Source organism: Apostichopus japonicus, chromosome 9, assembly GCF_037975245.1.
Source record: "Apostichopus japonicus isolate 1M-3 chromosome 9, ASM3797524v1, whole genome shotgun sequence".
Lineage (NCBI taxonomy): Eukaryota > Metazoa > Echinodermata > Holothuroidea > Aspidochirotida > Stichopodidae > Apostichopus > Apostichopus japonicus.
The window spans coordinates 18,033,526-18,050,035 of record NC_092569.1 but is presented as its reverse complement, the minus strand read 5'-3'; the positions used below and the strand labels follow the sequence as shown (position 1 = coordinate 18,050,035).

Genomic DNA, 16,510 nt, shown 5'->3' with positions numbered 1-16,510 from the left:
ATGGTGAACCTTGCAATATATTAATATGTAAACTAGTTTATCATGGCAGTAAATTAATCGGTTAATCTTCTAGCAGTTACATTTGTGCATCATAACAATTAATATGTACGAGCATGGATATACTGAATGAGGATCACAGTGTCTGTGCTGTTTTATGGGGGTTTTTTTTTGCCACATTCCTCTTTTGCGATCTCTTTTCCTGGCTGTAGACGCCCGTGGCAATAGTTTTGCAACAAAAAGAAGAAAAAATAGGAAACTTGTGAGCAGGTCCTATATTTCCTGCTGTAAAATATTACGCGATCAAATAGAAGTATTCTTCATGTCATACTGGGTAGTATAATGTATTGCTCTTCCTTCAGTCCCGGAGTAGCGGTCGAGTGGTAAACCACATAAAAATATTTCACCTTTACATAAAAGTGACTGAATGAGTTAACTCCCTCATACAGCAGATAATCGAGCGAAACGCAATAAAAATAGCAGTTTCAGTTGACTACGTATCATACCTTAACTTCATTGCGTATCCGTTTACTATACAGGTATACACGCTAGGTTTCACGTTAGAAGCCAAGTTGACACTGAGAATGGTCAGATTTATCTTGGGAAGTAAAACAAATGCATTGTTATCGTATTCCTACAAGTACATCGAAACTAAAATGAAACATACTGCATGATCGACAATGAGTACGCTCCATGTCTGGAGATAGGTGTCTATATATTTAACGATCCGACCGAGTGTGGCTGGAAGTAATATAAATCGGGAAAAAAAGAAGACAATGTAAGCGCACAAATATAATTTCATATTATCTGGATCGTCACTATTGGCAGTATGAACTTAAATTCGCTGGTTAGAACTATAGCAAAAACAAATGATTTGTAGATTTGCATCAACCGTAGTAGTCTTCAGTTTGTTATGAAAAGAAATTCATTTTTTCCTCTCCAATTCTCATGTCCCTATTCTGTTTCCAGAATTACCCTTAATTTTATTTTATTTTATTTTCTATTGGTGGGGAAATGAAACATTTCGGTCGAATATAATATGATTTCACAATTACATACCGTTTCTTTTATTTAACAACGTACTGAACAACTTACTCCACATCCATATTTATATATGAGTTTGAACTAAAATGAATATCTAAGAAGCAGCTTAATTTTAAGATGTGTAAATCACTTGGGATCATGCATGCACTTCAAAAATGCTATGATTTCACACACACAAAAAGCAACAAATCAATTCAATTTTCCACTGTGAAAATAGTGTTGTTACAATATATAAAGAGTGATACCAAGTTGTGTTGGAAAGGTTTTATAACCACTTTACTAAACATTGTAACCATACTCATTCCGGGGTTGCCTATCTTAATATAGTAAACATTAAAGAAATGAAAAGAAAAACCTTCTTCAATGTGAATCCATGAGATCATTTCTGTTTGCTTCTAGTTCACTTTTGGTACACATTAACATTTCTGGTAAGATGCACGTCTGAATTTTAACAGAACTCTAAATAAACTTAGTCTTTTGCAATAAAACAGAAAGCTTCATTAGATTTCTTATTTGACTTATATTATACTGATCTAAAAAATGGTGATGTTCAAAAGACTTTCAACAGAAGCGATGTGTTTGAAACCGTACATGTGCCTAATTTTCGCAGGAGCAAGTTTGGGTTGTTTTTGTCCACAAATATTCAAAGGATTTCACAACTTGAAAATATTTGAACGAAGACAAAGGAAAACAAACAGAAAAATCTGAATAGATCAAAGTACTCAGTGTTTTGTCAAGTTTTTAAACTCATGATATGGTCAGATAAAAAAAATTTCCTGCCATTAGCCATGTACAAACATCTCGTCTAACCGACTCGTTACGTCAATTTCACATATTGTTAGCCTTAGGAAGTCGGTCTTATTTTCAGATCGGTATAAATCAGTCCACAATCGTTGTTTCTTCCATCACGAAGGTCATCCCAAAACATGTTGGATCCACGTGTAGAGCCGTCATAGTCGCTGTTAGGATGAAATTTCCCACACAGGGCACATCCACCCCCACCGACTGGAAAAAACTCGCAATAATAATCATTAGCACATGTAGTACTGCTAGGATGATAGTAATTATGCCCAAACCACCAGGCACCCACGTGCTTCTCTGCACAGTGATAGTCACTCCAACCGTCGTTATCTTGATCCCTCGTACTGAATAACTTATTTTTATGCCATGACATACGATCAATTCCTGTTCAAATGAGATAAAAAAGAAAGGGAGATCAATGTAATTAATATAGTTTAATTTAAGACGTATGAGTATTAATACTGACTGCAATATGTGCATGATACTCTGCGGAAGCTGATACATTATAGTTGGTAAGTTGTATTACCTTAATATATAAATAATTCAACTTAAGTTCACAAAAGTGAACTAATGCATTAGAAGGAATCACTGAAAGCGATATTTTGACTTATAGTCCTTATTTCAATGATATGTAACTGGTTATATTGGTAAATTAATTTTACCATTATCTTATTTTTGCAGATTTCAACGATAAACGACTCCCACAAAAATCTCATGAAAATCATGCTCTATTTGTAAGATTTCAGGTAGGGTTTAATTATATTGTCAGGAGGCTATCATTATCAATGTGTGATTTAATACCCCGTTTCTTTTCTGTCCATATTTGCAAGGTACATGTAAAAAAGAAAACACTTTGATAAACAAACACCAGGTCATTCTAGCTTCAATATATTAGATGATTTGCATTTCCAGTAAAGACGATAGAGTAACTTATTAAAACATGAATCATGACACGGTGATTTTACATTTTGACTTGCTGGAGGCTTCAGTCACGTAATTGAAGAACTATTTACGCTGTTATACATCCCAATTAGAATACGAACTGAATAATCTTAGCTGGTTGGGAAAGTTATCTATCACAAGTATCTCTGCCACGAGACTAATGGTGACAGGTGTAGGGTAGGCAATGGTAATTGACGGTCCTACATGAGTGCAGTGTTGTTGAATAGTGGAGTTTAGGAAACCATTTGGAACTATAGGTGGCTTTATTTGACAATCGTAACTGTTGAATGCCCCAAATAACCAATGTTAGGACGTCAACTCACAACACGAACTAGAAGCATATATTATGGTTATATGACTTGCTTGCATGCTTTCAGTCTGTACCTTTTTGCAAACTTTGGAATAACCTTAATAAATAATAATAATTACATGTCAGACCAAGAGTTGAATTCATCTTGTAAAGTATTGTTTATCACCCGGGGTAACATGCTAAATCTACTTCACCTACACGGAAGTCATAATTAATATAACGCAACAATTTTTACGTGGGGGAAATCTACATTCCTACAGACCCAATCAAAGAAAAGGAGTGCACCATATTATTACCAATTAAAGTAATCTAGTTACATCTTCAGGTAGGGCAAATTAAAATATGCCCTTGTAATGTGTGTAGTTCATAATTTCGAGAAATTTGTTTATAATTGATAAATTTAAGAACTTCTAGTGGCACTGATTATGTGAAGGTAACATACATTATGGAGGATATCATTGCACTTTGTCGTACGTCTTATATTCAACAAGAATAAAAAAAATTCTGAATTATGCTTTTATCATGAGTGAATGACTCAAAAGTTGCAGAAAGTTGCTCAGAACATTAAGTATATATTTTATCATTCATATTTTAACTTTAATATTACCATAAAGTTTCATGGTATAAACATTTACATACCAACTGAGCTGGTAGAATCATATCCATCGATGTTTACTAGTCTATATTTACTCTGTTCATCACTGATCCGGAAGAGATTATACTTCGCAAAGTATGACGAGCCATGCCTATCGGTAATGTCAATTCTAAGCTCGTAGTCTTTCTGATTAGTCAAAAGAGCAATCTTGTCGTTGCCGAGCCAAAATTCAGTATTGAGAAACCCGAAACCATTTTTGTACTCATCCCAGTAACGATAGAAATCGATCGATCCGTCCATACGACGTTGTAACACCTGTGTTGAATAGAAATTGTAGACAATTTGCACAGGTAACACGCCGAACTGATCATTTAATTTGGCGATATCGTGTTAGGGCCTCTTGTAAGGACTGCCTTCATTTTAACTGGTGATACTGGTTTAATTTATTGTGATTGCATTTTCGTGTAAGGCTATAATGCAAACTAACAAACATGTGCTAACTTTGCAATAACTTTGGTATGAAATAAATGTAAACACCGTACGACGTCAATTTTTATGTATTTTTCTTACCGTAAATTGGAATGAGACGAACACTTTATACATCTTATGTTAAAACAATTCCACCCTTCTTAAATTTTGTTTCAGAAAATGAATAATTCTAAGAACAAATATTCTTCAAACTACTAACGCATATAGGACTTGAAAATCAGCAAATAAAAAGGTTTTACCTATAAATTCTGTCTAGTTTCTACTTATGCGACCACTTAATCTTAACAAGCTCATAAACGACATGAACTTGTATTTAACACAAAAAAATACCTTTATTATTATTATTAACCGAAATAAAGGTTACCTTGTAATATACAAAACTGAAACCAATTTAAATATAGCAATGGCTTACGTGTATTTATCTTATAAACCATTAACATAAATTGGCCATCAACCAAGTGAATTGTTCGCCAGACGATACATTACGTGACAACATTTCCTTTTGAACAAAGAACGAAAATGGGTCCACTGTGTACACCTGTGGCAGCTAAACAATAAGATGCTGAATGTGAAGATGTTGCACGAAGGGAAAACGTATATATTTAATTTTCATGGGAGGTTGTTTTAAAATAAAACATATGAAAAACCTTCAACTATTAATGTATCAATCAAATAAAGAGACAAAAATTACCGTCCATCTTCCTTCATCAATGGAATTGTTACAAAGCACTTCGAATGGTTCTTTCGCGCCAACTGGTTGGATCAAATATACACCGGAATCAAGGGAGTCTCCTTCACATTGGTCAAATACTTCTTGACAATCTCTGGGATACTTGCCGGATTGGTAGTAAAAATAGGACATTTCTATAGATGATACAAAACATTCTTTTAGACTCAGGAAGATATAGCAGGTTCATGAATGACCGTTTTTAAAAATATTAAGAAACTACTGCTATACGAGACATCAACTTTCAATAGCTCTAAAATTATTGATGAAGATATTGTTGTCTGATAATGGGTAATTATTATTTCATCCCTCCCATTAGAAGAATGTGAGATATTTTTAAATGATTGAATAGTGGAGCATATAACAAGAGAAAACATGAAAGTGTATGTTTATTGATATATTGACATCTAGAAAATAAAAGGGGGTATATTAAATCACATACTGTACACTCATCGAGTAAACAAGAAAGGGTGTGTTAAGTAACATACAGTAATCATTAACAACTAAATGGATACTTTATAGATAAACAAGTTGTAAAACAACAGCCGAATAGAAGAATATTGCAAGGGTACACAGTGGGTCCGATAAACCACACGAACATTTTTTGAAATATGCAAAATAAAAACAAGTAACAAAACAATTACTAAAATATGTTTTTCATATTCAGAGACTGAGAGTAGCTTTTACAAATGATTATCGAGTTGTGTTTCCATTATTATAACTGTTACGTATGGATGGGTATTTTTTTTAACAGCATAAATGTTATCAATGAAACTGAATGTTAAAAAATGCATTAAAATCAGACAAACTCAAAACTGCCTATCATTACCATTATCTGTGCTTCTTCTGTTTCTGTTAAGAGGAAGTTGCTCACTGATCGCTTCAACAATCTCCTGAAGATTTAGGCAAAAAGTCACGAAAGAGAGTTCAATTTTATTTAAGAATAGAAAATGCTTCACTGCCGTATTTTGGTGAAAGTAACAAATTACATTTACCTTAGTAATTATCAGTGATTAGTAACTAGCACATAATGAAAAGCACGCAAACATTTGTTTGGAATTTGTAACCAAATGATGACGGTAACTACGACAGCCAAGAAGTAAAATGGATTCTTGCGCAACATAGAAGATCAATGCGGAGATCATTTCTTTAAAAATTACACAACTTGAAGGAAATTGTTTTTAAGGAATAGTAGAAATGTAGCAAATGTAGCAAACAAATATTCCAGGCAGTTTACTTCCGAATATGGTACATGAGTACCTGATGATGTGTATAAATAAACAGTGAGTTACATAAAAAGACTCAAAGAGGTTGGAACTAATTTTAATAGGTATATGGGTGACTTACGAATCGCATATTTTCTTGATATTAGAACGTGATTATTAATTACGCGTTTTTACGCAAAGCCGGGCGTTTTTCTTGTAATGATTTCAAGTAGTGAAATTTCAAGTAGTTACGCATTGAACGCAATACTTCACAATGACGTGAGAGTTATTGTAGTTAGTTGAAAACAAATCATGCGATTTACATTCAGTATAGTCCTAGGCTAGTTACATTTACTTGAGGAAGGTAGTTGATATCCTTTGTATCTAACTAACATAATGTAAGAATCAAACATATGTCCAGATGTTTATACATTAAAATTGTTTACTTTTACAAAGTTATTTTCGAAAATTAAAAAAACAAATCATACAATGTGAAATGAGATTAGATATGCATTAAATTTGATGACCAGATGTAACAGACATAACGTCTAGACGGTGCTTTTTTCCAATGTCACAACACCGTCATTCCAAAATCGTCTTCCAGCTATATTGCTGTACGGATTAAATCTAATGTGTGTATTTGAGGGGTTTCATTGCCTCGAAATTGTATTTGTTTTATGCATGTAAGAGTTCTTTAGTTAACATTATAATTAAATATACGAGGGTCGGATGGAAGCATATAAACACATCTTGCTCTATATAAATACCTCTTGCTCTTTTAAAAATTAAAAAGAAGCATCTTCATAGCTAAATACTTCACAAACGGATTTTATGTGAAGTAGACTGAAAGAAAGTCTAATAACACTTGTATCAGGGGAGCTAGTTTAGAGATATTCTCTATGTGAACTTTTCTTGTTACAATGCGGGAACGATTTTATCATTAACCTGCAACTTATATATGTAAGCGTTTAGTTTTTTTTTTTTTTTTAAATTCAATATCATTATTTGCAAAGCGTCAATCTGTGTTTTAACAAGAAGTATTAAATTTCTAAGTTTTTTTTTGGTAAGTTTGATCCATACTTGATTTTTCCTACTTTGTATTAACTTTGTTTCTTATTCTGAACACAAATTAGTTTTATTACAATAATGACGTTTAACATTATCAGATATTATTGAAATGTTAAGTTTTCAAACTATACCAAAAGTATCTTTTAATTACAGTCATTTTTGTTTCAAGGACCCTTCAAGGTAATGAATTACAAAGATATATCCATATTTCTAGCCTTGATATATAAATGTTTAAAAAGGTTGCATGTTGGCAATAAAATCTAAGCAATCTTTGTTGGCACATACTAATCATGCAATCATTGGCGATGTATATTTTGTGGCCTAAAGTTAACAGAGCCTTGATACATATTAGTACCAACTGTTATAATGGAAGACTTACTAAGGCTTTAACGTGCCTGTCTACTGCTTCAAATGTATTATTTGTACAAGCCGTTAAAGAACCTAGCCAATTAGCCCCATATTCAGTACATTTGTTGTGTGCGATATATCACTCAAAATCTGTTGAATGTTTTTGAAAAACTCTTTTGGTTTCTAAGATGTACACATTTGAAGTGTTGATAAATCAGATATATAGTACAGGTATCTAATTGTGTGTTAATATTACATGGCTAGGTTAGAGTAGATACAACAAATATAAAGGCAATGCAAAATTTAAAAGCTTAAGTTGTAAAACGATCGAAGCTGACGGAGAAGAAAGGTGACATGGTATATTAAAATCGCCAAGAGAAATTTAAAACAGCAAAGTAAAAAAATAATTTGTTAAATTAAATTCATTAAGTTTACTCACCATTTCCCCGAATGAAGATGAAATCGTTGCTACGAAGCAGATCAAAATCCAGATCAAACAATTGAGTGTCATCTTGAAGCAAATTGTGGATAATATTTAGAGAGAGAGAGAGAGAGAGAGAAATGTTTATCCTATCGCTCCTCAGACGAGAATGATTCCTTTGAAAAATGGTTCTTTGATTGTTTATCGACTCACCTCAGAAATAACCAAGTGACATAACCGAAGCATTTAAGGGCCGAGTTTTAGTATCAGTTATATTTGTTAACACTGCCGTACATTCCGGTTTAGTGTGCGTTTGTTCAACAATGGAGCTATCAACACCTTCCTGGTTCAAAGTATTGCTGTATATATATACGGAATAAGTACGATCATTCCGAATTTACAGGTGCAGTTGTAAAAAAAAAAACAAGGTGACAAAACATTATTTCAGAGATGCGACAAGTTGTTGAGATTAACATGGAATATAGCCCTACAAGTACAGGATTTTGTTTTTATTCTTGATGAAGTTTATATGTAAATGAGTGTTACAGTAAAGCGTAAGGTAATCATGGTTTATTTATTGATTAAAACCTATATTGAACATGTTATATACTTAACAATATATAAATTGTTACATGTGTAAGGGTCTAATTGTAATATTTTACATATCATTCAGGCAAAGGTAAAAGTTCATTATTATAATCATTGCAGTTGTGTTTACCAATAATCCACTACCATTATAATATGTCAAGTAATGTGCAATTGATTTCGAAGCTCACGAAAGATTCAATGTGAAAATGTTCTTATATGAATAATGTTGTTGCGGTGTGTCCTGCGTCGTAACGGCCGAGTGCCGATATCGTATAAGCATAGTCTTCACTATGTCAGATGCTTCTCAAGATTCAATCCCATGCTCAACAGACGACCTCTTGACACTTACCTCATACCGATAAGCCATTCTCACAACATACAGGGATCAGAATAAACAAAAACTGTTAGCAAACTCATGAGTATCCACTAAATAGCCTGTGTAAGACAATGTGTTAGTGTACTGACGTTTCGATCCTAACAGAATCTTCTTCAGGGACTGAATGACAAAGTAACATAAACTACAAGGTACTAAAAGACGAGCACATAATGCAGACAGATAGCACAGCATACAGCGATGACAGAAGGGAGCCATTTCTGAAGTAATATGTGCTATGTCTTTTGGTAAACCGAGTAACAGATTGGGTGAAATTTCCGTTGTCTTTGAGGTAACAGGGAAGTTCTAGTTTATTTATACATTTTTTTTTTATATTTTCATATCAAAAGCTCAACACAGACATTACTGCTGTATGCATGGCACCTGGAAACTTTCGACATCACCGGTCGGGAAGATGGACTGGACTACAATAATATATTTGGTAAAGCGGAATGTCCGTTGAAACTCATAACCGAAACATCGAACTGTTACAAAGAACTACAAGAACGTGTTTGGGAGCAGGGAGCTATTACAGTTATAGAAGCATCTGTAACGCTTCCTGATCTGAGGGATGCAGCAGGATATATCTTTATTTAGCAAAGAACAGTAAGAAACACATTGTCGAGGTGACTCAACTATAGTTGAAAAAAAAATGTATGATCCATGTAACTTTTAATACCTTCAACGAGAGAAATGTTCACTAAACCTTCAGTGACGACTTAGCCGACCTATTATTTATATATGTGATTTCAAATGACAGATGTATACATAGTACCGTACATGTCATGCATAATGCGAATTTTTGCCGTCGTTGAAACGGCTGCAAGCAGTATTTATGCACAGCGCCACCAAATAAAGATCATTTAACCGTCTTCTGTTCATGTTCTGGAAGGTTTGAAAATAAAGTTGTGCACGGGTTTGAAAGAAAATGGAGCAGGATATCACGAATTGATATATTCTGGAAAGCAAGGTATTACGAATAGGTATATTCTGGGCATTCCAGGGATTGGTATGGTACGTGCGAAAAACGCCACGTCTACCGTCGAATTATACATGTATTTGTCTCGTGTTATAGTAAACGATCAATCTGGCTTTTCGAGTCTTTCCAAAGAGATATCAATTTGACTTGTGGGAAGCCAACATTGCAGCTATTAAGATATCTACGTTGGTGATGTGCACCAATCATTCTTGATATTGATGCTTTTATTTGATTAGAAATACATGATTAGTGTATTAATTTACACGGTTTCAATGAACCATATCACCAATTTTCCATCAGGGGTATCTAGACTCCATACTGCACTGAGTAAAAGGAAATGCTCTTGGTCTACCTGAAGGTTTAACTTATTTTTCACTGACGAGCGTGTAACTTGCCTTAGTAAAAGTTAGGACAAAAGAGAAGTGTTTGTCTTATTTCACTGGAATGATTTGAAGAATTAGAAAGAAAAATAAGGAAGCAATTGATATTCAGTCAGGTTCGAAACTTGCTTCCTTGGTTTGTTTGGTGAACGATGTTATTTCAAGTTAACACTAAAATGGAAGGAAGAGGAATTTCATAGAGTGCAGCCGTATATAATTCAGCATTGAGGCTATGCAGCTCAACAGGGAAGGAACTTATGTCCGCAGTATAAAACAAAACAATTAAGAACAGCAATTAGCAGTTTAAATGTTCAATGGAACCTCTTGTCTCTCTCTGCCTTCACATATCTCTCCACCCACCTCTCTCCCTCTCTTGCTATATATATGTATATATATATATATATATATATATATATATATATATTTATATATATATATATATATATATATATATATATATATATATATATATATATGCACATGCATACACACTCGTATCTATCTATCTTTATATATATTTCACGTTTTACTTTTACGTTTCAAACATTAAAAAGCAGATGTTAAATCCTCGTAAAATTCGTTAATTTCCATAATATTGTACTACATTAGACTACTAAATGGAATAAGTCCTTCACGTAGCGCGTTTTGTATAAAAGGAATCAAGATAAGAGTTGTGTCTGCTACAACTAGAAAACTTACATCTATTTTAAAGAATGCATCGAGTTTAATTCATATTATGTTTGCTAATTACTAGCAGTTCAATAATAACTTCATACCGAACGCGTTTACGAATGCATTGGACAGAACTGTCGTCGTTTTTGGTTCCTAAATTTGTGGTCGTAGTTTCATTTCCGTGTAATGTAAACCACAGTCGTTATAATCGCCTGTAATAGAATCCCCAAATAAATTGGTTCCTCGTGTTGACCCATCGAAATCGGCGAACAAATGAATATTCCCACACTCATCACAGCCATTACCATTGTGAAACCTCTCGCAATAACCATGTTCTGTAACCCAACCAGATGCCACGTCATCGTTGAGTTCTCCAAACCACCAGACGCCTTTTTGTCTCTCTGCACAATTCAAGTCGGTCCAGTTGTCGTTATCTCGATCATATGTACTGAAAGACATGTTTTTATGCCAGCTCAGTTTATCGTCACCTAATAAAATATGATTAAAGAACATAAATCTCTATAATATATGCGTACCTAGTGCTGATGAAAAAAAGTAGTCTAAGTTTGAGTTAAATAGAGATCACCAGCACCAACATATTTGATTATCTTCTTTATTAAAAAAGGCTTCTCTAATCTTGCAATCTTTCATTTACATTTCCATTACATTCTTATCTTGTTATGCGAAATATTTTACATTTCATTTCATGTTTAGTTACTCATTTCAACTAGTGTACAATATGCACGATAAAATAAAGTATTGATGAATAAAAAAAAATCTTTAGTTTATAGATTTTTTTCTTGTTGTTGATAACATGGTTATGAATAATCAATATCCAACGCATATGTTACGAATAATAGCAAAGATCAACGCTAGTATAATTTCGACAGCAGAACCTTAAAATTCCGCTACCGAGATTCAGCAGGAACTGCAACTACCAGTCCTCCAAACTCGCAAATTGGTCGAAAATTCATTGTTTCCTGCGCTTACGTGCCTATGTGTTCAAAACAGAGGTGCACATTTCATTCGAAATGCTTACAAAGCTTAATCCGTGATGATGGTTACCTGTTGTACTGCTAGAATCGTAATCATCAATATTAACCAATCTGTATTTGCCATTTTCATCGCTGATGCGAAAAAGTTCGTACTTTGCGAAGTAAGAGTTTCCGTGTATGTCAGTTACATCGACTCGTAGACTATAATCGTTTTGATTTGTTAAGAAAGATAATTTCTCATTTCCGAGCCAAAATTCTCTATGAAGGAAACCAAAACCTTGGGTATAATCGTTCCAGTTTCGGTAGAAGTCGATCGAGCCATCAATTCGTCTTTGAAATACCTGAATAAAGTAATTAAAGAAAAAACATGTATAGAAGTATGAAATCTAATAAAAAAGTAATTTCAATCCATTGTTTTCTACTTCATTATGATATTAACAGTATCCATGCCATTACGCTGATATTAAAAAAAAGCTAATAAGGGAAATATATATCTTGGAATAATTTAATCGGCATATGCCGAAAAGTGTCACCGTACAGAATAAGATACATGAGAATAAATTTCTAGATAAGCAATTATTCGAAGCAATTTTGTGAAACACTAATTTCAAGATGGACGTTGTAGGTATCGAAGTTCGTTCGGTCTGTTCAATGTTATTTAGAAAAAGAAGAGACGTTCTGTTTCCAATATGTTGGTGAATGTAGGGGAGGGGGGGGGGGAGGGTGTAGAGGCGGTAGTGTAGGGTTGACGAAGTGGAACATTCTTCCTCCTGTTTTTTTATTAAGCTCATACGTGAGCAACTTCATTAGCTTCAATTCTCTTTCGATATATCTTCACATTTCTTCTTTTGAAAAACATTTCCGACAAAATATTTTGTCATCTAGAGTCGTTGTATTATAATTGACTAAATCGATCGTTTCGTACCAGATTCGAAAGAATATTTGACGTTTTCATGTTGTAAAAATGATGCATTTGAAGGGTAAGCATGATTTGAAGGCAATTCTCCATCGAGATTTAATTAAGCCAAAATACCCTTGATCGTGTGATATGTAGAACTACTCTCCTGAATCGAAGACGGACAAGAAGGGTCATACTCACTGTCCAACCACCACCGTCAATTGAATTGTTACAGTAAACCTGAAAGGGTTCCAAAGAATCAGTTGGCTGGATCAGATACACTCCCGACGTCACATTTTCCCAATCACACGTGTCATGAAATATTTCATGACAATCTTTCGGAAAAGTAGGTTGACGGTAGTAGACCTCTGAAAAACCATCTATGAGAAAATTAGTGGGTTATGTACAACAAATAAAAATATAGCATTTATGACACATAGAACGTAGGCCCTAAGTAATAACACGTATAACACTGACAGCATACACAACAAAGCAAAATCCAACTTGGGCGGATCCGGGATTTTACATTACTCAATGATACCGTTCTGTTTTTACTCTTTGTTACATAGTATGGTACATTTAATTACATTCATTTACACACACGTATCTACTTACTTTCCGTGCTTCTTCTACTCCTGTAACTGTTTGCTCTCTCGTCTTTTAATTGATTCACCTATCAGAAATAAACATAACGGAATACTTTAACAGGTTGTATTCATGGTGTTCCTATATTCGATAGCAGTTAAATTTAAAATTAATGTTAATGCGAAAAGCTGATTTACAAGTTTTTAATAGCAACCAAACAACCCTTTTATTCAATTCCTTTAACAACAGCAAACTTGACGGGAAAGACAACGAATATAATTTCTTTGTTTCTGGGGTGATTATACAGCCATAGGTACCACTTTAAGAAAGTACAGGAACCTAGCTCATTACTTGTAGTGGAAAGAACATAACGATATTAAAAAGATGTTTCAAAAAGAATTAATACTTACCGTTTGGCCTCTTGTTGCTGACAATACAAATATCATGAAGGAGGGATATACCAATACGAAGAGGAATGCAGAATTCCACGCCGGCACTACCATCATACTTAATGCTAGACTCAAACTTCTTAGACGCACAATACAAATGACTCAGTGTACCGCGTACAGATTTGTCACAGACGTTCTACTCGTAAATGCGTAAGGTTGGCATCTAATATACATTTTGAGTAGTCGAATGAGAACTTTATTTCCTTATACGTCATCTTCCGTGCAAGCATAGAGAGGGAAAGAGAGGCCTTTTATATATCATATCTGCACAACCTACACTTTCGTTTGCTTCCCGTTGTTTTTAGTTACTCTGCTTGGCGTGTTGTCATTTGCTATGAACGAGGAAATGAAATGTTACTAGACTTTACCCATTATCTTTCCTGGCAAACAAGATCTACTGCCAGAAGTAGAACAACGCTGATCTAAGCCTCTGACAAAAAAAAATCAAACCCTAACACCATCCCTCCTCCACCTCCTCGCCAACAGACAGCTACGAGAGAATGTTTCCCTGTTGTTAGTGTAATTCAAAAAGTCATTAAGAAACATTTGCACTGGTGCGATGGGAGTTGGTGAAGTTGATATGTCTAATGTTTATATTGCTGAACTGGGGAACAGGTTTTTTTTCCCTGTAAAGGTCTGTGATGCGTGGTAGTCAAATAAAACGCGATGATATAATTGCAGATTCTATCCCTAATGATATAGTTACGTTGTGTGGTTGAACTAGGTACTTGCTGCTTTATAGCTTCATAACTGTCACAGGCACTGATGAACACAATCCCCATGTCGAAAGGAATTGATATTGAGGGTGGAGTGGGGGCAAATAGTTCGATATACAATTCCTTTTCAATGTTTCTTGATGTATAAAAAAGCAAAACTGTTGATAATAAGTAATAAAGCTATAAGTTTATCAACACTGTGTTTATATCTATTAACAAAACCGCAAATTTTCCCCCGACATTATTGTGATGTCACCCATATTCGAAACTCTTGTCGTTCAGCTGCGTATGGTATTTACAACAATGGTAAATTCTGAAGGTATCTAGATCAAGGTTCAACTAAACGACTGGTTCACGCTTTTGTTTCTTCCAAACTGGATTACTACAACAGTTTGTATGCATAATTTGCCAGTTTCTCATATAGCTCCCCTACAGATAATTCAGAACGCTGCTGCGCGGCTAGTCTCACTCACTGAAAAGTTTGATCTTCACTCCTGCACTCCGTTTTTTTCATTGGCTTCCCGTCTTTCTGCCCATCCAGTGTGAGATCCTACTTCTCACCTACAAAGCGATCATCGGACTTGCCCCTCAATAAACCACTGACCTTCTTACTCATCTGCGTCGGTCAACTACAGTTACGCTTTGATCTTCCAATCATGCGCATTTGCTATAAACTTCTGGTCCACGTACCCGCACTCGTTGTGGCGGCCGTGCCTTTTCTGACGCTGTGCCTCCTGTTTGGAACGAACTCCCATTTCACGTTCGTGGCTTTCTATTTTCAAGAGACAAATTAAAACATTTCTGTTTGATTCCAAGTTTACTTATTTTCTTTGTTTCCTGTGTCTCTTTCCTACTTTGTAAAGTGCTTATTAAGCGCTATATAAATATAAGTTATTATCATTATTATTATTATTATTATTATTATTAATTAACTGGTGGGCTGATATTATATAAAAGTAGTCGACACGGGTTTAATTACTATACCGGAAATGGTAACACCTAGTCCCATAGCAATTTGTTACAGTTTTCATAAAAAACCACCAGCCGCTTTGGTGCTTAACGGCGCAGTTTAGGTAACGTCCGTCAGTATCTATGTTATGGGTACAGAAAGATTCACACCTGCTGTTATAGTGAAAATTACCTCGAAACGGTGGTAACGGGAATGGACAATAATAAAGGACTTGAGAAGTGTCTCGTTTGCGGCAGGGTATACCAACTGCAGCTAGACATGGACAATATATGTACAGTGTCCTTACGGTCCTTGGAACACGAATTTCTGAATTTTCCACAATATTTGCTGGAAATAGGTTCAGTTTAATGACTGCCTTGATTTCACGCTTAACGAAAAGTGCAATTAAGCATCACGCAAGGAAGTAAACAAAAAATCACCAAAGTGCGTGAACACGCACCACAAGTTTCATTCAAGAATAAACAAAATATTATGAATTTAATATATTGTAATAAATATGTAGATACAAGTACTCATTGATTATAAGCAATATTAATATTTATGTTCTCTTTTCCTTCTTAATGCTTCCTATGTTCTTATTTTTTCTGAATTTTCTAGAATTAGAAGAGTATAGTAAAAGGGATAAACCAATACTTATTTCATAAGATGCCTCGGCGAATGTGAACATGCAAATATAACGCAGTATACCGCAATGAACCGTAAATGAATACGGTAGTATCTTACTAGCAATGAATGATGCAATATAAAAAAATCATCGCATTCGATTTTGTCAGATTGTAAAGTGAAATCTAGAAAGGTGATGTCGATAGAAGCTTTTGTTAGCCTCTTGTTTACTTTCTTTCGTGAAATTGGAAACTTAAAGCAACTATCTGTTTCTTCATGCGTGTTTAATGAATTAGGTCCAATAACCCACGCAATCCACAATCACACTGTAGCATGATCTAGCATGGTACTTGTT

At 34.4% G+C, this 16,510-nt stretch overlaps 2 protein-coding genes across 3 annotated transcripts in view; both read right to left on the bottom strand.

Annotated features, from left to right (window-relative positions):
* Positions 1 to 1,037: 1,037 nt before the first annotated feature.
* The window catches only part of LOC139974234 (fibrinogen-like protein A), a 74,794-nt gene continuing 59,321 nt past the window's right edge, over positions 1,038 to 16,510 (bottom strand). The window contains exons 2-6 of one of the 2 annotated variants that reach the window (XM_071981240.1): positions 7,966 to 8,076; positions 5,735 to 5,798; positions 4,870 to 5,042; positions 3,734 to 4,004; positions 1,038 to 2,226 (exon numbers count right to left, since the gene is read on the bottom strand). In XM_071981240.1, the coding sequence (XP_071837341.1) occupies positions 1,886 to 2,226; positions 3,734 to 4,004; positions 4,870 to 5,042; positions 5,735 to 5,798; positions 7,966 to 8,037 (921 nt within the window). In that variant the 5' untranslated portion in view covers positions 8,038 to 8,076 and the 3' untranslated portion in view covers positions 1,038 to 1,885. Of the gene's footprint in view, positions 2,227 to 3,733; positions 4,005 to 4,869; positions 5,043 to 5,734; positions 5,800 to 7,965; positions 8,077 to 16,510 lie in introns of both variants that reach the window. The other variant, XM_071981241.1, reaches the window with a different exon arrangement.
* On the bottom strand, positions 10,765 to 14,139 carry LOC139973958 (fibrinogen-like protein A). The gene is made up of 5 exons (XM_071980849.1): positions 13,828 to 14,139; positions 13,448 to 13,505; positions 13,034 to 13,212; positions 12,005 to 12,275; positions 10,765 to 11,427 (listed from the first exon to the last, which is right to left on the bottom strand). Exons 1-5 carry the CDS (start codon positions 13,921 to 13,923, stop codon positions 11,093 to 11,095), a joined length of 939 nt encoding a protein of 312 aa, XP_071836950.1. The 5' UTR covers positions 13,924 to 14,139; the 3' UTR covers positions 10,765 to 11,092.